Raw genomic sequence first — 24,291 nt, 5'->3', positions numbered from 1 at the left:
CAGACAGAGGATGACAGTGATTCCTCTGTTGACATCTCCTCTCTTCATCTTAACCAGGAAATGGTACTTGAATGCCATAAGTCAAAACTAATTCATTTCAAAGCTGTTCAAACTCTAGCAATTGTAAAATACTTTCATAATGCAGTTGTATGTTTAATCTAAACACTTAAGCTAAAAAAGTCATAGCTGTTCATTCTTAATGAGCATCATATTGTAACTGTGCCTACATGGTTAAACATGAACAGAAGTTGCAGAGTGGCTGTGAGATATCTCCAGAGTTCAATACTGGAGATATTAATAAAGAAAACAAGGTCGAGGAAATGATCACTGGCAGCCATCAACCAGAAGAAACAAGCATTGAGATGTTGTCTTATGAACATTTTAATGGCAAGTAGAGCAAAGTCTAATGTCTGACACAAAATGCCACGTTTTTATGTTTTGGTGTTTGTGCTGCATAAAATCTCATCAGGAAAATGTTTATTTCCTTAGAACAAAGTGAGACAGATGAGACTCACACCAGTGAGCAAGAAAAGGAAACTGAAGTACAGGACCAAGTCTTGGTAATGGTTGTGTAATATATCCATACAGATCTTAAAATGGCCACAATTTACCAAAAAATACTTTCCCTCTGACTCCTGCTCATATCTTGTCTAGAGTATCATTCATGTACTGGTTTTGACATCACAGAGACTACAGTAACCACTGAAAGGACTTTCTTTACAGGAACTTTCACATGTAAAGATTAATTCAGTCAACATATGGACTACTATGCAACAAAAGTAACCTTGATTACACAGTAAGGGTTTTAATTAAATACACTAGAAAATTTAGGATGTTTTGGGGGTTTGATCTTTACTAGTAACTAAAAGTCAAACTATGTTGGTATGTGCTGCACAGATTTTTACCTTTTTTTTTAGTCCCAACTTTATAGAATTGAAATATTAATTCACTAAAGTGCTGCTTTGTGGCCCTTACAAGACTGTGAGTCTGAAAAACTAAACTAAAGAGTTTTATAATCAATCAGCTAATAAAATAGTTGTTGCTCATATAAAAAATATATATATGTTAAACACAAACAAATGACAATTTACTGAATCTTACATGAAAGCTGACAACTAAAACTCATCAATAACGCTTGTGTTCCCAGAATACATTTCAGGTTACTGAAGAGAATCTACAGATGTCACTGTGAAAGAGTATTCATTAAGAACTACTTTTCTGCAAAAGTATAGACACTACTGAAAACTCATCAAGATGCCTGGAATGTTTCCTGACTGATATTGTGATCATAAAGAGATGTTGCAAATTAGTTTTTTTCAGTAAATTATCTACATGAGCTATGTTTTATCAATATAAAGTATCAGGGAATTAGAAGTGCATGTCTACATTGCAAATGTCAGAAGATTCCACTTTTGTAAGAAATGCTTTTACACTCAAGCTGTCTTTTGCACAGAAACTGCAAACCACTGTGTCAGAAGTTGAGGAGGCAGTGGAGGATGAGCTGGAGGAAGGAGTAACTATAGATGAAGATAATGCACCATGTAACAAGGACAATGAGGGAGCAGCTGCTGTTCCTCATTCATCATCTCCAGAAATGAATCATCAGTCCTCCCCAGCAAAATCAACAGCTGAGCATTCAACCCCAGCATTTACATTTAAGTAAGGCTTTGTCTAAGTTGTCCAACACATTGAATCACTGGCAAAACAGCTTCTGAGAACTGTTGTTCATGTGTTGCCTGCAGCTTTACCCCTGCCAGCTCACCATGCCAGGGGACCTCCGATATAAAATCGCCAGCTTTTCTGTTCTCTCTGAACCCTGATCCTAGTACCCCAGGCTTCTCTGGATTTGGATTTGATGTGGCCTCATCACAGGATGAGGTAGGAAACGAGCAAAAGGAATAAATGATCTTGACAGAAATGAATGTTTCTTAATTTCAGAATTACCTTCAGATTTCTCTACAGGACTCATCTTTCACTTTCACTGGCTCTTTCTTCCATGAGAAGGTACTTCTTTGTTACCGTGATCACTTTCTATTATACAGTATTAATGGAGCAATATAAAATAAAATACTATGCTCTGTTCATCTCTCACCAGAAAACTACAGAATCAAATTCAACCTGTAAGTATCAAGTCTTTTTTTTTTTTTTTTTTGATGCATGGTATCTGTCTTGAACTACAACTGTGTATATGATTTAGCAGGCCCTGGGTTCCTCTTTGACCAATCAGAGCAAAGCGAAGACTTCCAGTTTACCTTCACACCCAAGAGCCCTCAGATAACTAGCAAAGATAACACCAGGAGTGATTTTCCATTTTCATTCAGCTTTTAGGATTTGTTAAAGAAACAAAGAAAATGCTTAGAAACGTTACTTCTAAGACCGGTTCCTAGCTTAAGTAATGTTCAGGGTTTAGCCTGATTATAAAACTAAAGCAGTTCAAAATGTAAGTAAAATTTGCCAGATGTGATATTGTGTATTAAAACATTTTCCATTTGTGTTCTGGCTGTTGTCCATTCAACTAATTTAAAAAAAATATTCAGACTACAATTACTACCTAATATTACTGACTAACCAATTATTGAAGATATTGCATTACTATCAAATACACAACTTTATTTTTCATTTTTTCAAGTTCATTTTTCTAACTACAGATTTACAGTAAGTAAGCACAGCACTGAGGTTTATATATATTATATTTTAATATACTTGTGAATTTGCTGGTCAGTTTTCATTAATCACAGAAACAGTGTATAAGTGTATCTGCAGTGTATAAGTAAAAGAAAATTAACATCTATCTGGTCCCATGTGTCATACAGTCACATTCTGACAAAGTGAGATAAACAAGTATCAAAAGAGTATATCAACCCACCAAACCTTTACCCAAATTATAGACAGTTTCTGAAAATGTAACTTTCATTTATAGCTAATGCGAAATATGTTACATTTCTTAAGGTTCTCAATCAGATTATTTCAGGCTCAGTTTTTGTCTCAGTAAAGATTAAATTTATCTTTTATGGGATTTTGGAAGCGAACCATTCATACAACTTGCCCTAGTAGTAAAATAATATGTTAGCTCCATGGCACAGCTGGTTGTCTTTATTTGACGGTAAAATAATTGGTTTTGGCACAAGTAATAGCAAAATATTGAATTTCTTAATCAATAAATGAATACTTGAAGTACACCTTTACATTATGTAAAACAGCATCTACTATAATACTGACCGACTGAGATCAGTGCTGGCTTTAAAAGCATAGCAGCAAATTAAAATGCTTTCCAGAAGTTTGTAATCTGGATGGACAGATACGGGTTAAAAGGTGAAGGTAAACTGCAGTTTCAGAAAGTCTAGAACCCACAGTCGGTGCTGATGGAGCGTCGTGTCACATGTTCAATCTCACTGGGGATATATTCACAGAAGCTGGTCTGGTACTTAGCCAACATTTTCAGCATTGGCCGGAGATGAAACCACCACTGGTCTTTGGGCATCCGGTGCCTGAAAACCAGGAATAATTTACTTAACACACATTAACAATGGACATTCATTATTTCACAACACAGTAACAATATTACTTACTGAAAATCAGTTATAGCCTTCAGGTCAGTGACAGGGCTGAATGAAATGACCTTCTTGTTGAGGCCAAGCACACACGCTGTATTTGGCGAGTTGGCGAACACACGGCCTGATTGGAAAAATGGCAAAATTGTTAAAACACTGGTTTCACTTTGGGTTTACAAGCAAATTATTTATGTATATTTTGAATTTTTATATAGTAACTCTACCTTGTCTGTAATTTTCTGTTAGTTTCTCTGAAATCCATTGGATAGCTCTCACACCCAACTTAGTGCCAAAATTTCTGTCAAAGGGAGAAGGTACCCCTCCCTAGAGCACAAATAAATACACAGAGTGTAAATATGTTGCAAGACAAGTCACTTCATTTGTGTGTTATTAGGGTGAGTTTGCCAAAGTGGATGAATCCTCACACCTGCTGAAGGTGTCCCAACACATTGACTCTGCAGTCAAAGATGCCCTTCCCTTCAGCCGAATACATCCTGTAGATGAAATCAGTAGTGTAGTTTTCATGGGAGTTTTCATTCCTGTTGTGAAAGAGAAAATAATCAAAGGAAAAGCTACACCCAACAATATTTAATATATTGAGTGACTTTTTTTTTTTTGGATAGAAATAGCCATGTTCTATGATGCAGCAATCCTGAGGCTTAACATGAACTAGTTCTTATGTCCAGTTTGTCCCATACTTTCAAACCAGTCATTCCCATTAGCCTCAGCTGTGCCTCATGCTTGGAGAATGGTAACATGCTTACAGGCTGCGCTTATAAATATTACCTGCTAAACATCAGGATGTTAGCATTGTCACTGTGAACCATATGCTGTGGGTGTGTTAGCACACACATTTTAGCATTTAGCTTCAAACCTCTCCCATGAGTGCAGCCTAACAGAGCTGCTCGCAAGACTGTCGACACTTAATCTTGTTTCAAAGGATCACAACAAAAACATGAAAAGATGCACAGACATGTTTTCCATTAGCTTCTTCAATCTGAGTGCTGTACCTCAGCACTAGACCCCGCTGGATGTCCTTCTTCATCTTTTCAGTTAAATGCTCCACGTTGGCCTGTCAAAGAGCCAGATAGTTAAACACTCAGAAAGCCATAAATTTTACAAAGAAAAGAAACAGCACAGATTTTTTTTTTTCTTTAGGCCTTACTTTCAGGTCGTGGATGGTGAAGGGGTCTTCAAAGATGTAGGCCGCGTCAGCACCCACAGCTATACCAGTGGAAGTTGCCAAATAGCCACAGTATCCACCCATAGTCTCCACCACAAACACGCGTCTCTTAGTCCCAGAGGCAGACTGCTTGATCTTGTCGCAACCCTGATTAGGAAGATTAAAATGGCAGTGGGAAAAGGAGACTTTGGCAGTGGAAGGTAGCATGAAAGTGTGGGTGTAAAAATTAAGAAAGACTTAGCTCTAACTTCGTTATTTCCAGGAAGAATGAAAATGAAAATACATACACAGCTCCTCACAGCAAGGAAGATAACAACTAAACTCATCTCTGTCTTTGTTATGTACAAGGAGCCCAAAGTCTAGCTCGGTAATACAGCAGCTCATATGAGACGCGATTGTCTCCTGACCTGGCTCGGTCTGTTTTTTGAAATCCTGAAACATCAAAGTCACACTGCTCATGTGCCATCTGCTCAGCATTACCTCCATGGCAGCATTGACGGCGGTATCTGCTCCCAGGCTGAAGTCAGTTCCAGGGACGTTGTTGCTGATGGTGGCAGGGATTACACACATGGGGATGCAGAGCTCGTCATAGTGACTTCGGGCTTCAAACAGCTGCAGCACACCTTCATACCCCTTTGAAAATCATCAAAGCCTATGCTGAAAACCCATTCTGATGTAATACTGCCACTATGAATTAATATACTCCCTACACATGGCCAATATTCTACCTCAAATCCTCCAATTACAAGCAGAGCTGAGATGTTGAATTTGGTGATGGTTTCCAAAAGCTTCTCCATGTTTTTGTTTGGAAGTGTTCTGAAGAGGGACATGAAACAGACATTACAAAAGAAACATTAAATCAGGTTATTTTATTGAAATCAAAGCGTCTTGTTGCTCACCGTTTTGTCCCCAGCTTCGAGCCTCCTTGTCCCGTCCACCCGGCCACATCGTGCCAATCTATCTTAAAAACCTCGGCATCAGGGCAGAGTGGTTTCCTCTTAGTCTCTTACTTTGTAAAAACCTGTGGTTGTGTAGTAAAGATGTACTGTAGAGGAAGAAGGACTTACCTCTCCATTCATTAGTCCTTCAAATCCATCATGGACAGCATAGATCGTGTGTCCATGAGAGATTGCTAATCTCACAGCCGACCTCACCGCTGCGTTCATCCCTGCAGCAGGAGCTCCCACATTCAGAATGGCCAAAGAGAAATTACTCTGAAAAGAGCATAAAGTCAGGTGTTATAAATAGGCACATTTTTATTTAAACTTTCACATGTGCTAGTACTGTATGTGTGTGCAGGCACGTGTTCATGACAGACTCACCTCAGACTGAGCAGGCTTTTGGAAGGCAAGAAGCTTGTAGATGTTCCAGTTGTTCTCGAAACTCCTGCAAGAAAATCATTTATGTTAAGCTTGGCCTTGTTTTTTAACACACACAGGAAAAAACTTGCAGTGCATCGAGGCAGTTTTGCGTAATTATATACGATTGATATAAGTCCTCTCTACACATGAATAAATCGCAGCTCTCACCCTCCACGCAGTGTGATAGCCTCATCAAACCTCTTCTCATTCATGGCCTTCTGTACCAACTTAGTCTGTAGTCGACGGTAAAAAAGTGGAACACTACATCAACCTCCCGCTGTTTGTATCTATATTCATTGCAATCAGTTTCAGAAAAGAATGGCTCACCATCTCCACACACTCCATTAGAGGCAGGCGAACAGGGTGGTTACCCGACAGGCCGATGACACAGGCTGGGGTGTCAGGAGAGGCCTCCAACAGGGCAATCACCGCCTCCACACCCAACTTAGTGCTCTAAAAAAAACACAAGTGTGCGCATAAATGTCCATAATAATGTTAATTGGAGATTTTTCCCTCATGCTGATTACCATAATTAAATGTATATAGTACTTTGATTTTTCTCTGTCTATATGTAAATCTGACGATATTAAGGTTTACCGAAGACATGTGATTAGTACTGCAGCAGGAAAATAAGTGTGTAAAACTGGGCGGTGTAAAATGGCCAGGCCATTATCACACATCATTTTTCTCCAATACTGGGATTTGGGATGTTGAGGTTCTGTCTGGGAGTGACGAGGATGGACAGGATCAGGAATGAGGACATCAGAGGGACAGCTCATGTTAGATGTTTTGGAGAAAAAGCCAGGGAAGCCAGATTGAGATGGTTTGGACATGTTCAGAGGAGGGACAGTGAATACATTGGTAAAAGGATGCTGAGGTTAGAGCTGCCAGGAAGGAGGCCTAGAGGAAGACCAAAGAGGAGGTTCTTGGATGTAGTGAAGGAGGACATGAGGATAGTTGGTGTGGGTGAGGAGGATACAGAGGATAGGGTTAAATGGAGGCAGATGATTTGCTGTGGCCTGAAGGGAGCAGCCGAAAGGAAAAGAAGAAACTTGTTTTCTAAACTAACACTACAAAGTCTTAATTTCTCCCTGAATCATTTCTGATACACAAGAGACTTCCATTATCACACTGTCCCAAATGATAAAGATTTGATGATCTTGTTAGGTTTGATATCAGGACATGCACTGTGTACTGCAGCAATAACACAGCAGCCACTTATCACAAGCAAAAGGAGAAAATTCATAAAAATAGTTGAATTTCAGGGCTTTACAATGGTTACCAGTAGTTAACCTTGCACAATGACTTACAGCAATGATTAAACTGTTGCCTAGATCTTGTGGTGTTTTATTAAAAGATCAATTTTAATGGGAACTGCCACCTTTTTCCTGTCAAGGGTTAGATGTTTATATAAGGCCGCGTGAGGCTTGTTCTCATTTTGCCAGTTCAGGTCTGTAGTTTATGCAATAAAACATTGAAATTATTCCTAAAAGAGAAAATTATATTACCTCAACATTTTGTTGAGGCAACAACAAACGAAATATAAAACATGTTGTCCAACTCACCAGTATTCGGTCAAACGCTGAGGGAGTTCCTCCTCGCTGAACATGGCCGAGTACTGTCACTCTGGTGTCGTAACCCAAACGCTTTACCACGAGCTTCGTGAAGACATGGAAGCATTTCAGTGTATTATGTGTTTGTCATTGAACAGGTAAACAGCAGAGAGAGAAACTTTTCCAAAGCATTTTACAAATCAAACCTGTGGTTACATTATCAACAAAATGTATACAAACGTCACAGTCCACTGTCTGCTGATATGGAGCGAATATCCTAAATTTACCACATGCATTTGTGCACTGAACAGAGCTTCTTTCTGCTAGTTCAGTATTCACCTGTTAAACATTTAAATTATAATTTCAATCTGCCTCTTGGTTGGGTTAGGGCAAGTACAGACAGGCATCCCCAGTCCTTAACTCTTTAAACTTACATCTTTTATGTAAGTGGAGGAGATGGGCTTGCCATTTATGTCGATGGCTCCTTCTGCAACAATTATTATGTTGAGTCTGGACCCCTTGGTGCGGCTCTGGAGGTAAACAGTTACATATTCATTAGCTGGTTAGTCAGCAGGCACACTGCTGCTTCCAAGTACTGCATTTTAGGAAAGGTAACCCAGCCTGCTCTATATGTAAAGTATAAGTACCAAAGAACATTTCTCCTACTTCAAATGAGAGAATGCTCTGATGTGAATACACACATATATGGCTGATTATGTGCCTGAGGTGCAGTCTTGACTAAACATACATATTATATACAGTCATGACTACTTTTTGTCTTACCGACTCTAGACGGGCACACATACAATCTTCCCAGTCCTCCTGTGCAGCAGCCTCTGGAATAAACAGCCAGTCAGCCCCAGATGCCAGTGCTGACACCAAGGCCAGATATCTGGAACAATAGCACAGATTAATAGCAAAATATATATATTTTTTTATTTACTGGCAGTACACACATTACACATTAGCAAAACAGGTAACAGTGTGTTACTCACCCACAGTGTCGACCCATGACTTCCAGAACAAAAGTGCGCTGGTGGCTGTAGGAGATACATAAGACCAATGCTGAAACAAGCTTAGAGACTTTCAGAGCAAGACAGTAGACAAACAGTACATTTCCAGTTTGCAGCAGCATGTTGAGATGCAAGGGGGCAAGACCAGGCAAGCACGAAGACATCATGCTCCATAGGCAACAATAAATCATTACACTGTGCAGGTATGCTTAGACTGCCACTTAAGAGAGGTTTGTTATAGGGCTGCAGCTAACACATCTTTCCATTATCAATTTATGTGTGTGCATTACATTACAATTAATCAAATAATCATTTGATGGGCACAGGGTCACATCTTCACATTGCACATTTTGTCCAAACAGTTCAAAATCCAGACACATTTTTCTGTTCTATACTGTAAGAGATGTATCTGCTTACATTTTCTCCAAAGAAAAACCACATGTGCCCTTGTTACATCTTTATATACCATAACTTGTTTAATACAAATTTTAAATGAATTGATTTTACTTTCATCAGCGACCTAGAGATAATCACTCTGATGAAACACCAGCTGCGTCAGTGGCTGTCGCTGTTCACTGTCACACAGTGTCTGACCTTTGTGCAGTGGTCATGATTGCGTCAATTATCTCCATGATGCGGTGCAGTGCAGAGTCGGCTCCGATGGTCATGTCCGTGCCACAGAAGTCGTTGTCTATAGATCCCACGAGCCCAACGATGTTCAGGTGGTCATGCTGCTTGGCCAGAGTGTCTGTGATCCTTCCTGAAATACACACATACACACGCACAATGTCTGACATGTAGTAGCCAAATACACACACACACGAACAAGGTTTATGACGTGAAATGATGCCTGAAAGCACTTTTCCCCCAGAGAATGAACTTCTGTTTACATGACTGTTTCTAATAATCATTTAGAGTACAAAAGGAGGGTGAACTATTCCTAAGGCTTAAGTTGAAAATGTTTTCTTGATAGCACGTTACCTTTCTGTACGAGCTCAGCCAGCAGACTACTCCACTCGCTGCGAAAGATGTTGGCTCCGGTGAGGCTCCCGTCTCCCCCGCACACACACAGGTTGGTGATGCCTTTCTTCACCAGGTTGAAGGCAGCGGCGAGCCTGCCCTCACGGGTTGTGAAGGCCTTGCACCGTGCGCTACCGATTACAGTCCCACCCTGCAACAACGGAGACATCAAATAAGTCACAAACCAAGTCACCTGAGACAGACAGGGTGTCATTAAAAAAATGTCATGACCAATAACAGAAACGTGTTTTTTTGTACCAGATATTTCAGATAGAAGTGTCTGATTAGATCAAATGTGAGAATAGAAACAAAACCAGATGAGAAGTCACACCTTTGTGATGCAAAAATACAATCCAGATCTATACAGCTGTGGTTTCCAAATTGTTGTCCTGACCCCCACAAGAGGTTACAACATGAACCTAAGCAAATCTGCAGTATTTACTCTAGTAGCATATCAAAATAAAATACTGTTACACAAAATTTGGTTTATTGCTGAAACTTTTTGAAAATGACAAATGAAACAATAAAGAATGGTTTGGGAACCAGCAATGTACAAATCTGAACTGATCTGAACACAGGATAGTATGAGGTTAAACACACAGGTTTGCTTTAGAAAGAGTAACACATGCTATTCCGTCTATTTGCTGCATGAATTCGGCTAATGCAAAAAATAAATAAATAAAACATAAAAGAGGACAGTGGGTCTGCTTCTAATTTTCTTTTGAAAAGTGCAACTTGCTGCTTCTCCAGATAGCGAGGCTTAAAGCACATGCAGCAAGACCCCTTACCATGATGGTACCTACATTAGACAGGCGGGGGAGAGAACAGACGGACGAAGGAAATTGCTGAAATAATGCAATTCCTAATAAAACCATAAAAAAAGAGAAATAAAGAGAGATTTAAGACCAGAGAGAAAGAACAGCGATTCAAAATGGGAAAACAATTAATGCACAATGTTTTGTTTTTTTTTCCACAGTTTGACATACAGTAAAATAAAATGTTAGATATCATGTCCTAACATAATAAAGCCTAAAACTAATCTGAAGATATTAACCTACCAGTTGGATGATGTTGGTCACACTCTGCCAGTTTGCCAGTTTGATATTGCCTCCCCCATCCACCAGGCCCTGATATCCCTGAAAAGTCAGATCATTTCCCGATTAGAAGTCAAATATCATTCCAGCCTTTACGACAAGACCGATGAAGACCGTTCAATGGGGCCACATCAGCACAAAGAGGATGAAAGAGCTTGTTTACCTCATAAATAAGATAAACCTTGGCCCCGACATAAATGCCCATTCGGGTCACAGCTCGGACGGCAGCATTCATCCCTGGGTCACGGACAAAGAGTTTAATGTGAGGAATATTAAAATCTACCTCAAATAAAAGTCTCAAATCTTTAATAAATTATTGGATAATAATTAGTGATGCAAGTGTAAAATCACATTAATGGTGCAGCTGCTAAAGGTGCAACTCATTTTAAGTATTTAGTACAGAGCTGGGTAGATTATGGATTTGTCAGGTGAGATCAGTATCTTTAATATCAATATCCTCTAATCCAGCCTTTAAAAATATGTCATTTATTTGTTGATTCGATTTTTAAATCTTATCCTGCATCTTAGCAAAAAGTATAAGAAGTATAAGAATATTTTCCTGTGATGTAACAGAGAACACAATTATAAAGCAGGACAAAATAAAAGCATCCAGTTATAAGTAACACCTCAGATCGATGCACAGTAAGTACATGTTATTTTCAATCATTGTATGCCTGCAACCTACACATGACCTTTGACCCCTGTGCAGACAGCCTGCAGTAAATAGTGGTTCATAGGTGAAACAGCTGACATTTGGAGCAGATTGTCAGACTGGCCTAGTCTTTTGTTTTTATTTCCTTCTTATACAAACACGTGTTGCAAATAACCAAGTTTCAGATGTGTCTATTCACTTTAAACTGAATAAAACTGAAAAAGCTGCATTAAACACCACCTCGCCTCAGCTCGTCTCACCTTGTGCATCTCCACCGCTGGTCAGCACCGCCATGGCCCGACCAGCCCCGGACATCTTCAGCTTCTCCAGGTCCATCGAGCACATTTTTAACGTCCTCAGCCTAAAAGCACAAACTGCAGGAGAAATGAAGAAACGTCCTATAACAAGTGAATCCGCGCCGTAAATCCGGGTCAATCCAGGCGGCACTTCCTCAATGTCAGCAGGGTCCGCGACTTTCTCCTGTGGAGGACTCCGCCCTGTCAGAGCCGAAATCCAGGAGCACAGAGTGCGTTTATTTTAGAACCCCGCACCCTCCGGCGGCTCTCTTCGCCTTTCCATGTAAACCCCGCCTTCTGGTTAAGCCCTGAAGAAAGAATAACAACACGTACGACACGGAGCAAACTCCGAGTAGGTGTGAGCGATCACCACAAGAAAGCCCCACCCCCAACTATTCACTTTACCACTACTACATTCACCTACTGCGCCTAAATACAGTTTTGAAGTATTTCTACTGCAGAATTTTCATTGTATACTATTTTATACTCTTCACCATATTTATTTGACAGCTCGAGTTCCTGATTTGCAGATTGAATACAAACTATGATCACAACATAAGTGATACACAAACGACTACACTCCAAGCTCCAGCCCTGTGTCACATTGTGTTTACTTGTTATATAAAAGCTTAACATCTACACACTTAATTTCTACAACGTAATGAATCTTGAAATAAACAAATGAGTGGATAAACACCAATAACCTTCTTGACCACAGAAGAGAGACACCAGTGTTTTGGGTACAGTACATCAGCATTTATTCCATGCAGTTGTTTGCTCTGATTTTATTCTCCCAGATGTCCATTGCACTGTACACTGAATACTAGAGGAAACGGACAAGATTGGTTGATCGTAATGCCATTCAAGAGGAAAGAGAGTAAATGAGAGTAACAAAACAAAAAAAAAAACAATTGTTTGATACATGGGATGAGGCAGCATTATGTCCACAGTTAGAGACAATTTCACAGAAATTCAGATGTAAGTAATTGGTGTTTTTGTCTAAAAAAAAAAAATGAGGGCAAGGGCTCACTGCAGATGTAAAGGAAGTAAAGAAATCAACATTTACCACATTTACCCTGCTGTGACAGTCCACTGACTGACTTTTGGTTGAAACAGAAGTGATTCCTGAACTTTAGATGTTGCTAATTACTGATGTAAAATCTGCTAAATCGAAGCTGATCTAAAGGACGAGTGGTCGCCTGCAGGGTCAGTTACATGATAATTGCTTCTGTTCTCGCATACAAATACTGTCCTCTTCCCATACCGATTCATTGTGCTTCCTTTAAATAATACTTTTCAGCAGAAATCATAGGTCATGACATTTCCAAAGCTGCCTGAAATTAAAAAGAACACTACACCTTACCAGTCATTCATAATAAATTAATTCCATAATCATGTAGACCAGCTACAAAGAAAAAAAAAATTAAAATTAAATTAAAACCTTACAACAATCATACTTCACAGGATATATGCCAGAAAGACAATGTTATTAACAGCTTGATCAGATTACCCAGTCATTACAATACACTAGGTTATTTCACACCAACGTAAACAGAGTGAAGGAGGTTGAAGGAGGCTCGGGGAAAGGCAACAACTGTTTTCAGTACCAGGTGTAAGCCTTTCCAAAGCTTTTCAAGCAGAAGGTAATTTATCCATCAGTACGATTTTAGATTCACTTTGTGCTAGTTGGTTTGTATGACTCATACCCTCCTGCAGGGCCCAATACTGATGTGATACAGATTGAAGAATTCCCTGCTCATTTTCAACAAGTCGCTGTGCGATATGTTAAAGAGAGAACAAAAAAAACAGGTCACATTACATTTACGGATGTTCAAATACAGGAGCAACTAACACTGAGATGAGGTTGTTGAAAACCAAGAGCAGCTTAATTGCTCTGTGGCCTTTCTCTGGCTTATATTCCTTCCTTAGAATCTCAGCCGTCTGCGTACACTTGAGCCGACATCTTGACATCATTATTGTTAAATTCAACCCTGGCTGACTATTTTTCAACCGTAAAATTGGTACAGAGAATGACAGACACTCAAATGGGGACAACAGTAAAGCTCACACAGATGCAGTATCCCTTTTCAAAGACAATCAGATGAAAAAAAAAAAAGTAAAAAAGTAATATTGCTGGAAATCTAGGATTTGGATGGTTACGGGAAACATCAGATAATTGATCTTTAACACAAAATATAATAATAGTATTAAAAGAGCCAGTACGTTTAAATAACACAAAGAAAAATAAGTCACTGTAACTGTCACCATCTAGTGGCTGTTGATATATTGCTCCTGCTCTCAATCTACAACATACAACCTGAGCACCAAGCCCCAGAAGGTCAAGTTCACAAAAAAATAAATAAATAAATAAAAGGGACATTTGAAAATAGCACAACCAATAATAAGCTGTTTGACTCTTGCTGCTCTCCTCTAGCCACCAGTCACACTGTGTTGTGTCTAGCCAGCTAGACGCCTTGGATCCTGAGCAAGCAACTTCTTTCTCACCTGAGGGTTAACCTACATTATTGCTGTGTTATTCACTACAGCACAGAAATGAGAAATCTTTTTTTTTTTTTGTTTTGGACAATACATATCAGAAAGTATAAATTACCATGCGAGAAAATGGTACATGAGAGAAGCTGCACTTAGTAATTTAAAGAAATGGGATACTGCACCTGGATTGCAACTAAAACACTACGTGTCTACATCTGATATTAACGGCTGAACATCAAGGCTATCCGTAAGACCTTTTAATAATATTCCTGCATGGTCCATAATATGTGCAGCTCAAAAAACATTCCTACATACGGGTATAATTGGTCCAGTCCAGTTTCTCACTGTCCTCGAGCAATCCTGAGATGAGTCTTGAAACTGTAATATCTAATGAAGGGGAAAGGGCTTTGTGTTCTATCACTCACACACTCACACACTCACACACTCACACACTCACACACTCACACACTCACACACTCACACACTCACACACTCACACACTCACACACTCACACACTCACACACTCACACACTCACACACTCCAATAACTCTGGTCATGACATCTGATTGATGATGACGATGACATTGGCGTGTCTTAGAGAGAAGGATGACCACGGTCGGAGAGGAAAACTTTTTTTTTGTTGTTGTTTTTCTTTATCTATCAGTCCTCATCTCCATTTCTCTACTAGTTTGTCCACGTCATGCAGTCGTCTGGCAGCTTTTGCGAGCTGCACAAGCATGCTCGGACAATTCTTTGGGGTGGGGTCCTGATGGGTAGACGGGTATGGTGGTTTTTTAGGGAATCGGGGGCAGGGGGGGGGTCTTGCTGCGAGGCAGGTCGTTCATGCTGGTGATTTACATTAGCTCCCTGTTCACTGTTGGGGGCGGGATGGAAGCAGAGAAGGCGGCGTATGGGGGCTCTGCACTGTAAACTCATGATAAAGCAGGTTGGTCAAGCTGTGGCATAAGAGAGAGTGCTTGTTGGCTGGGGGGTTTGGGTCTAAAATAGTAAGATGCTGAGAGCAGCCAAATCAAAAGGCTTATAGTGACACTGCTAGTCTGCGTCAGTCACCTGAGAGACCAACAATCGCACAGGTGTAACTTCCCACAGAAACAAGTCTCACACAGTTCAGCACTTCAACACATACTCCTCCTCATCATCATCAGCTGATCTTCGTGCAGCCTCAGTCTCATCCCTCACAGTTAGCCCAAACGTAGTTTCAAAATGTCAGTATTTTTTTTTTCTCTGTTTAGATCAGAGAATATACAGAAGTCCTGAATTTTCCTTCAAAAGTCAGACAAAAATAAATTATGAATGTTACACTATCTATTGTACATTATCATTCAAAAGGGAATCCCTGCCATGGGTTGCCTGGACGCTGTGCTAGAGCTGAGGGGTACTGGGGTTCATGAAGGGAAAGGCAGAGGGGCGACTCTGGGAGAGACAGCATGGGGCTTTGCTATAGGGAGCTTTGTTTACAATGTCTTCCTCTTATTGCTTATTTTCTGCAGGGCAAAGGGGGATATGATGGCCTCCAGGCAAAAATAGAACTGATTCCTTGGCCGGGTTTCACCATGAGGAAGGAGCCCCGACTTTGTTGTTTCTAATTGTGGCATCGGAGCACTCAGCTTCTGACGAATCACAGTCTGAGTCTCCAAACTGTAGTGGGTTCTATGAAAAACATAAAAGGTAAGAGAGAGAGAGAGAAACATTAGAGACACAGATATGGTATCACAGACTGCTTTAAATTTTTGGTTTTACTTTTTAAAATGAACCCCCTAACACCCACAGCACTGACCTCATAGCTGTGTTCATCAGAGCACAGCTTTCCCAGAGAGATCTGGGTCTTGACCCTGCGTACAGCGCACTCCTTGTCAGAGAGACCGTCTGACTGAGTGGAGATGTCAATGGGGATTTCTGGCGTGTGCGACAGCAGCTCATCCAGGTGCTCCTCCTGACTGGTGCTCAGCCTTTCCAGTGGTCCGCTGTGGGAGTGGTCACTGGTGTTTCCCTCCTCGCCGTCAGACACCGACAGGTTCTCTGAGCTGAAGGTTGAATAGGACTGAAAGCTGCTCATACAGCGATGAGGTCTGCGAGGGAGTGGATGAAGAAAAGTTAGATGTGGTTTTCCTGCAGCAGTTGCTTTTGAGCTGGGTACATACCTGGCTAAGTGTATGTAGGAATAGTCAAAACCTGTGTTACGATGGTGTAAATGGTCTGTAATTTTCTGTTATTGTGCCACGTGACATCAACTGTGTTACTACATTAGTGAAGGTTAAGTTTGACAGCACCAGCTGTTTTTTACCTCTGTCTTCTTGGAAACTCCACTTCACTATCCACCTCTCCCTCTTCCTCTTCAGAAGACTCATCACCACCCTGTCAGAAATCCAATTACAATTGCATGCAGTTACATTTCCTTAATCATAGTTTCCTTGACACAATCACACGTCACAGATTCAATGATGTAAGCGTCCCGCTGTGCTTACCTTCCTCAGTGGTCTGAGAGTGCGGGGCAGTGCGTGTGTGTGTTGGGATGCTTCCTGTTCCTGTTGCTCAGTCTTCTTTGTGGCCTCTCCATCAGAGCTCAAATCTTTGGTAGGTGCCCCTGAAGACTGAGTCCCTTCTTGAGGAGTGAGCAGTGAGTAGTGGGGTAGCTCTGGGTGACTGGACACAGTTAGGGTCTCCTGGCAGTGCAGGCAGCCAGGGAAGGGGTGTGCCTGACAGCAGGGGCACAAAGAACCAGCACCAGCACCCGGGACAGGATTGGAGCTGGTGGATGAAGTCCGCTGTCGTGTGTCTGCGTCCACTGCAGTAGAAATGAGGTCAGGGCTGGACCCGGAAACGCGGCGCTGCAGGTGGTCTGTCTGAGGGCTACGGAGGGCAGCAGCGGGGCCAAAGTAGCGCAGGTTGTTGGCACAGTTCACAACGGCCTCCTCACGGCCCTTCAAAGGAAGGAAGGGCCCTTCAGATGATGGGTAGTGGTGGTGATGGAACTGCTGTTCCTGGAGAGACTGGGTGTCCTCTGGTGCTCCAGTAACAGGCTTCAGCACCCCAGGGAACTCATTGTGGCTTCCTTTGCTGTTGGCGCGGCGGTGACGAGGCTTGCTTCGGTAGCGAGCTTTGCCAGGAGGTGTGGAGACCTTTGGGCTGGCAGATAGTGGCGAGGGGGAGGGGAGAGGGTCAACACTGGGGATGCCATCAGAACGTAGCAAGTCTGGCCTGAAAAGGTATTCACCATCATTAACATAATGTATTGACCACAACATGTGTTCTAATGAAGAATAATCCATCTAACTTTACCTAAGTGTGACTTAAATAATGGATAAACAATTGAAACTGCAAATATGATCTTTTCTTTTGCTTTAATTAGCTATGGCCCAGACCTTTTGGTGGGGGGCATCCCAGGTTTGTGGGAAATGCTGCCTTTTTTCTTGATGAGCTTCTCTACGGCGTTGGCCCTGACGATGGGTCGGACCAGGTGCCGCTTGTAGGTCCCAGGATATTTCTTCTCCACTGCCTGCTCTCTCCTACAAGGACAGCATAATTATTTTGGAGTTATATAATTAACATACAGTTCTACAGAGAGTTGTCCTTTATTACTCCAAACTCTAGAAGACAGAAACCAAGTACTAAAGGAGTATAAATCTACATACAGTCTGTAAAAACCTATGCAGATCATCTTATTTTAATATGGTAACCACATTTTTTTCTTTTGAAAGGGGGAGACAAGATGACATACTGTACAACACAATCATTCAGAAGAGAAAGGAAATCCTGGCTTGTGAAAAAATAGGTCAAGTGGCTGGCATTAAATCAAGAAACTCACTCTTAGTCAAAACAAAAGCCTATGAAACTTTGGCTGAAATGTGAAAAAATATCTTCAAACTGATTGTGAATGTGTTGTTGTAGCGAATACAAACTGACACAAAAATGAGACTATATAAATTATGTTCTTATGACTAGCTCAACATATTTTCAGTAGTTTTGTCTGATCATCACAGTAACTTTAAATATTTGTTACTGGAAATGCCCTTAGAGAGGAGTAATTAGTGATGGCCCAGACCTTTTGGAGGAGAGGGGGGCACAGCTAATTATGGGTTTGTTTACTGACAAACCCATAAGCTAGCAGATGACTACTGTGATAAAATGCTTATTTACATACTTCATTAATTCCTTCTCCCGGACCTCCAGCTGCAGCATGATGGCACTGAGCTCCATGTAGAGATTGTTGGCTCTCTCCAGTTTCCTCTCATAGTGCTCCCGGATATCCAGTGCATGCCTGAGAGAGTACAGGAGACGCACACTTATCTTCAACAGTTTCTGCTTCAATTTCAAAACTACTTTTGTTGTTGTCTATATTTTGTTTTGTATTTTGGATTGTCTGTCACGCAAAATCCTTCAGATACACTTTAATGTAATGACCCACCTGTACAGACTGGACAATGAAAGTACAGCAGCATGTTTACTTGTTACTGACAGGCAGAGAGAATCCATGCAATCAATGGGTAACGTGTCATCGCTGCCTGTAGCTCTCATTTCATACACACCTGAGTTCATCCCTTCTGCGCCGGATCAGCTCCTCATCCAACCTGTGGATGCAGGTGCCTTCACTTTTGATCTTCTCAAAATGTTTCTTCACTTCCTCCCTCCATTCTGACTGTAATATGAACAGACACAGTCAAAACGCTGACAACCTACACTGTTATTCTTAGTGATATCTGTGTACAGTTCTGTGACTTATACAAAGTGAAGGTGATTTGTTTGTGTTTTACAGCAGTAGTGCAGACCTGAGACTTGAAGTAGGTCTCCTGAGGAGCTCCAAGGACATCTGCAGAGGCAATGTCAAGGTGTAGGAGGATTTGACGGAATGACGGCCTATTCCTCGGCTTGCCTTGCCTGGAATTAGCAAAGATTGAATTAAAAAAAAATTTCAAGTTTGGATCAAAAGTGGTGGAGAAATATATTACTGCACTTAATGTGAGGCCCATACTCACCATGTTTGTTTCATGAGGATTTTGAATCCATCAGGGCAAGTGGAAGGGACAGGAAGGTGCAGACTGTTGCTGCCAACACCCCAAATGATGGCTGAGGAGTCTACATCTTTGTAAGGAATCTCTCCAGTCAGCAGTTCCCACAACACAACTCCAAATGACCTGCAACAGATCATCAACAGAGGTGTCTTAAACTATTAAAACTTTATCATTGACAAGTAACAGTGGAATAATGGCCTAACTTCTTTCAAACTTCATTCAGAGATTATTATACTGACTATATTTATTATTGTTTAAATTTGTGTTGTTTTAGTACTTACCAGATGTCTACTTTCTCAGAAACAGGCTCATTTCTTATCACTTCTGGGGCCATCCAGGCCACCGTACCTGCAAATGACATCTTTGTGCTTTTGTCACTGAGCTCTTTGGATGTTCCAAAGTCAGAGATTTTCACAGTGTCGTTGTGGGTGACCAAAACACTGAAACACACACAAACGGAAAAACATACACAAATGGAAAACACACACAGGCTTGTTAGCAGGACCAAAACAAGAACAGCAACAACTACAAGTTTTCAGTAATCATACAACACACTATGTTTAGTGTTCTCTAGTTATAGAAACCCATGTCCACATTTTCAAGTCAATTCGAGGACGTTAAAGCTAAAATTAACCCATGCAGTGCCAAGTCTTTCGTATGACATTCTCCTGGTTTTAAATGGGTATGAGTTTTTTTTTTTTTTGCAGCATTTAAAATCAATCTCCAAGCTGAATCACCCCATTAGCCGAATGAGACCGACCTTTCCAGCACATTCAGTCTGCTATAATTCTGCTGACTAATACAGTGTTTGGGACTGCTGCAGCATGATGATATTGATTAGAGAAAGAACTACAGTGTGCAAAGGACAAGAGCAGATGAGCAGGATGAGACAGGACACTATCTTACATTAAGGCGACTTTTATTAATTCCAAGGCATTTGAGTTACTGTCACACTACTCAAAGTTGAAAGGCTGAATTGTTCTTGCTGCTGTTGGCTAAGTCATCTTAAACAAGACTGCTGAGGCTTGACAGATCGGCTTTAAGAATGTGACCAGAGCTCCTGGGTCCTGTGCTGAATTACAGGACTGTTACAAACCAGGAAAAACATGCTCTATCAACATTTCTCACACACATTTTAATTGAACTGTATTTCTAATGTAAAGACAACTACAAATGATGCTGTGGCTTTAAAGAGGCTTTTGAGCTGAAATATTTGCAGGGTAAAAAAAAAACTGTAGAAGGTAAAGTACAAACTCTGGCAAGCATCAGGAAACTCACTTGGGAGACTTTAAATCTCTGTGGATGATCTTGTGCAGGTGTAGGTAGTTCATGCCACTGGCGATGCCTGAGGCCCAGTCCACCAGCAGCCTCGGGGTCACTTTCCTTCCTGCCCTCAGTACCTCATACAGCTGGCCCTGGGCACAGTACTCCATGATGATGCAGTAGCATGGTGCCTGAGTGCACACACCCCTTGAGAGTAGATAAAACATAAAACACCATTTATAGACTAATGGAGAAACCCAATGTCTGTCAAGCATGTACACTAGAGCAGGACTCAATTAGAGCTCTGCCAGATGAACAAACAAGGTTGCAGTCTTCTCACTTGAAGCTGATGATGTTGGGATGCTTGAGTTTTCGCAGGTGTTTGATGTCTGTCTCCTTCTGCTCACGGACCTTCTTGATGGCCACCTCCTCAGAGCGGAACTTGCCCAAGAAGACGGCTCCTTGTGCACCACTGCCCAGCCACTGCAGCTCAGAAATCTCCTCAAATGGGACCTCCCACATATCTGGAAACAGGTCAGTAACATTTTGTCAATGTGACACCTGCATAATGTACATTTGAGAAGCAGATATGGTCTTGACTTTTTGCCACCTGTACTTTTTGCACTATCACATTTCCTGTTACATCTCTGCCAAGAGCAGGATGAAGTACCTTCATACCACTTGCATGTCCATACGGTAAATATGACGCTACAGCTAACAGCTAGTTAGTTTAGCTGGAAACAAGTTAGCATGGCTCTGTTTGAAGGTAAGAAAATCTACCTACCGGCACCTCTAAAGTTTACTAAATAACATATTATATGTTGTTTGTTTAATGACTACAACACTGAGACGTGTACTGGCTGGGTTACTTCCTAGAATCTCACAGTGAAGATAAGATTCTCTGAAGTGAAAATCTAAATATGAAAATTTCAATTCCTTTTAAAAAGGGAAAAAAAAGATCTGAGGGAAAAACATCACCAGTGAATCATATGCTGTTCCATCCTTGTTATGTGATTTTGAGAAGATATGCCGCAAAAATATCTAGCCCACTACATCTGAACATTAGCTGACCAACCAACAAGACCCAGCCCAGCTCTGTCTGACCTTGAATTGTATCCTGTAGCCTGTGTGTTCAGCCTGTTCATGCAGCCCTGCAGCAAGGTAAGTTTACCTTTACAGTGGCCTCAATTGAAACTGACAGCCATACAGCCTCACCACAACAGCAAGATGGTGAAGAGTGTAGATAATGGCTATTAAATTACAGTTTCAGACTTCCTTAGGAGAAACAAGAGGGAATCTGAAGTTTGTTTCTCTGAAGTCTTAAAGAAACAGGGGTATTAGCATTAAACACAGAGCATTTTGTTTTCTGAATTGGCTCCATGCAAAAAGACAAAACCCAGGAGCTAACCTTGCTGTTGTAGCTTGTATTCTGTTGAATATGTCTTCCCTATAATGTTCCAGACTGGCCGAAGGCAGCCAAACAGTCCCTCTAAGAAGCCCCCTGTCCCAGGCCCTGCTCTCTGGAAGTGCAGCTTGATGTCATCGGGGTGATGTGGGTGGTTCTGTCTCCCCTCTCCACTGTGGTCCATGCGACAGTCCCCTTCTCCCATCTGTTCCTGCATCCCACTGCCACATCCGCCATGCTCACAGGACGCCGGCGATGCAGCTTCCTCATGCTCCTGCAGTTGGAGAACACTGTTGTCGAAGTTGCCACCCTCACTCCGTGTCGAGTCCACACTCAAGGCTATGTTTTGGGGGCTTACACACCCCAGGACCGAGTCCTCCTCTTGGCCAGGCAGCTGCAGCGTCTGCAGGGGAACAGGCAGGTGTGTGGGCGGGGCCAGGTCTGTGATAATCTGAGGAGGTAAGTTAGATTGAGGGGCCTGAGGGGGCTGAGGCTGGGAATTCGGATTGTTTGATTTCTTCATGGCATCTCCAACCACAGTGAGTTTAAGCTCCTCCTTCAGTTTGCCCACAAGTAGACTGGGGCAGGAAGTCCACGAGAGCACCTCGGGAGAACTACCCATGGTGTCATGCATGTGCATGGACTTCCCTGTGATGATGAGTGGGACACTTCCTAACACACTGGTTTGTCTGAATGCTGACAGTCACCTGCAGAGTGTAAAGACAGGGATACAGAACAAGAGAGACACATTAGCTTAATTATAGCATACACGAAAAAATGAACTGCACAGTAAAATAAAGTTAATGTGGATGGATGATCCCACACACCAGGTACATGATATTAACTGTTTCCTCAAATCGAAGAGCTAACACCTCAAGTTCTCTCACTGATTTATGATAATTATTTTAAATATAGAACACAAACACAGCAGAGTGGAGAATGTCAGCAAGAATGGATGGGCTTTACATCAGTGCATAAGAGTCATAGTTGAAAATATACAGTTGGTCTAAACCAATCTCACACTCACACACACACACACGCACACACACTTTACTATGATCTCTGTGAAACATCTGGCATGCACAAACCATTTTCACTGCTTAACCAGCACAGCTAGACACAGACACAGCACAGACTCATAACCAGCCACACAGCAAATATAAGTCACTGAACGACACAAGTTTCCAAGAGTCCAAATACAGAGGCCATGGAGTAAAGTGGCACACTGATCAGGTGATACATGGGAGAAAGCCTATATCATAGAATATGATATTAATGTAAACTTTCTTCGAAATTAACTGAGAATTAGTTTGATTTAATAACCAATCCGAAGCAAATCAAAACCTGCACACTGATGAAAAGTCTATTTTAAATCCTATGCTGCCATATGACCTTTTTACTGATTTACAACATTTCATACAATGGCCAAATGCACCCAGAGATATTAAATGATATATCATACTGTATTATGTGATTATGTGTAGATTTTATCACTGTCTACTCAACTCATTACTTCTGAACTATCAAATATACTTTACAGTCGTCAGCCTTTAGAACGAGAGCGGCAGAGAAAAAGAAATAACGTGTAAGTTAATAACTGAATAAGACAATACAAGCCTGTATCAATATTGAAGGAATAAGGTTGATGTTAGTCTGTTGATATCCTACAAAGAGAACGGTGTATGTTTAATTGAGTTAAGATAAACAACATTGGCCATGTATGTCATGTTAAAGAAACATGTTGGTTTGAATTTATTCTGCTTGTACTTCTGGATTCTTTATTTGTAACCTACGATGCACTGCACTTCACAAAGGAGAATGTTGCCAAAAATGGTATGTTGGTAATAGTTTACAAGCACTTATGTGCAGCATTTATACATTATTATAACATCTTACCTCAAACTTTTCTGCTAGTTGGAGACAACAGTGAGTACCACTGCCTGCCCCAGTGTCTTTTTCAATACTACCACTGGGAGTTGCCAAAGTCAGATATGTTCATATCCTACAGACAGGGCTTTAATTTGTTGAAAATGTGGCATACTGGGTTTTCACAGTATGCAGACAAACAGATGGCCTTTTATCCACAGTCTGACTGTGCTCCTTTACCAATATTGGCAAAAAAAATCAGCAGAAAGCTGTTAATAAATTGCTGTTTGAATGACACTTGAGTTTTTCCTCTTTAGAGCCATGGCCTCAGAAATCCAATAAAGTTTTAAGGGAGCAGTAGAAAATAGAGAGTGCGGGACAGAGAGAGGGAAAGGCTGTACAGTGTGTACAGTTGGAAACAGGAGACCAAAGTCCAGGAGGGAGGAGTCAGTGTGGCAGAGCGGTGAGGTGGCTCTGTGGTACGTGGAAGTTAAATCGAAACACCCTTC

At 41.3% G+C, this 24,291-nt stretch overlaps 2 protein-coding genes across 4 annotated transcripts in view; both read right to left on the bottom strand.

The window, feature by feature from the left end:
• Positions 1-2,672: 2,672 nt before the first annotated feature.
• Positions 2,673-12,050, bottom strand: pfkla (phosphofructokinase, liver a). Of its 2 annotated transcripts, XM_026295353.2 has the most exons (22): positions 11,688-12,050; positions 10,939-11,012; positions 10,740-10,817; positions 9,643-9,832; positions 9,256-9,421; positions 8,644-8,688; positions 8,432-8,540; positions 8,083-8,178; positions 7,661-7,753; positions 6,423-6,548; positions 6,264-6,328; positions 6,057-6,120; positions 5,802-5,948; positions 5,634-5,704; positions 5,463-5,550; positions 5,215-5,367; positions 4,717-4,881; positions 4,562-4,623; positions 3,979-4,090; positions 3,776-3,875; positions 3,570-3,675; positions 3,341-3,488 (listed from the first exon to the last, which is right to left on the bottom strand). In XM_026295353.2, exons 1-22 carry the CDS (start codon positions 11,770-11,772, stop codon positions 3,341-3,343), a joined length of 2,343 nt encoding a protein of 780 aa, XP_026151138.1. In that variant the 5' UTR covers positions 11,773-12,050. The 2 variants fall into 2 exon arrangements, with proteins under 2 accessions (XP_026151139.1, XP_026151138.1); XM_026295354.1 differs by lacking the exons at positions 10,939-11,012; positions 11,688-12,050 and adding an exon at positions 10,485-10,543 and having other exon boundaries at positions 2,673-3,488; positions 10,740-10,795.
• A 466-nt stretch (positions 12,051-12,516) lies between these two features.
• map3k13 (mitogen-activated protein kinase kinase kinase 13) overlaps positions 12,517-24,291 on the bottom strand; it is a 29,591-nt gene continuing 17,816 nt past the window's right edge. For both annotated transcript variants that reach the window (XM_026296328.1, XM_026296330.1), the window contains 13 exons: positions 21,920-22,623; positions 20,852-21,035; positions 20,527-20,718; positions 19,530-19,688; positions 19,213-19,371; positions 19,006-19,114; positions 18,766-18,875; positions 18,381-18,497; positions 17,602-17,745; positions 16,705-17,437; positions 16,524-16,594; positions 16,017-16,308; positions 12,517-15,889 (listed from right to left, as the gene is read on the bottom strand). In XM_026296328.1, coding sequence (XP_026152113.1) covers positions 15,788-15,889; positions 16,017-16,308; positions 16,524-16,594; positions 16,705-17,437; positions 17,602-17,745; positions 18,381-18,497; positions 18,766-18,875; positions 19,006-19,114; positions 19,213-19,371; positions 19,530-19,688; positions 20,527-20,718; positions 20,852-21,035; positions 21,920-22,556 — 3,009 coding nt within the window. In that variant the 5' untranslated portion in view covers positions 22,557-22,623 and the 3' untranslated portion in view covers positions 12,517-15,787. The remainder of the gene's footprint in view (positions 15,890-16,016; positions 16,309-16,523; positions 16,595-16,704; positions 17,438-17,601; positions 17,746-18,380; positions 18,498-18,765; positions 18,876-19,005; positions 19,115-19,212; positions 19,372-19,529; positions 19,689-20,526; positions 20,719-20,851; positions 21,036-21,919; positions 22,624-24,291) is intronic.

The sequence above is a fragment of the Mastacembelus armatus genome, chromosome 21 (genome assembly GCF_900324485.2).
Source record: "Mastacembelus armatus chromosome 21, fMasArm1.2, whole genome shotgun sequence".
Lineage (NCBI taxonomy): Eukaryota > Metazoa > Chordata > Actinopteri > Synbranchiformes > Mastacembelidae > Mastacembelus > Mastacembelus armatus.
Note: the sequence above shows the minus strand (reverse complement) of the source record. Positions and strands in the feature narration are given on the sequence as shown.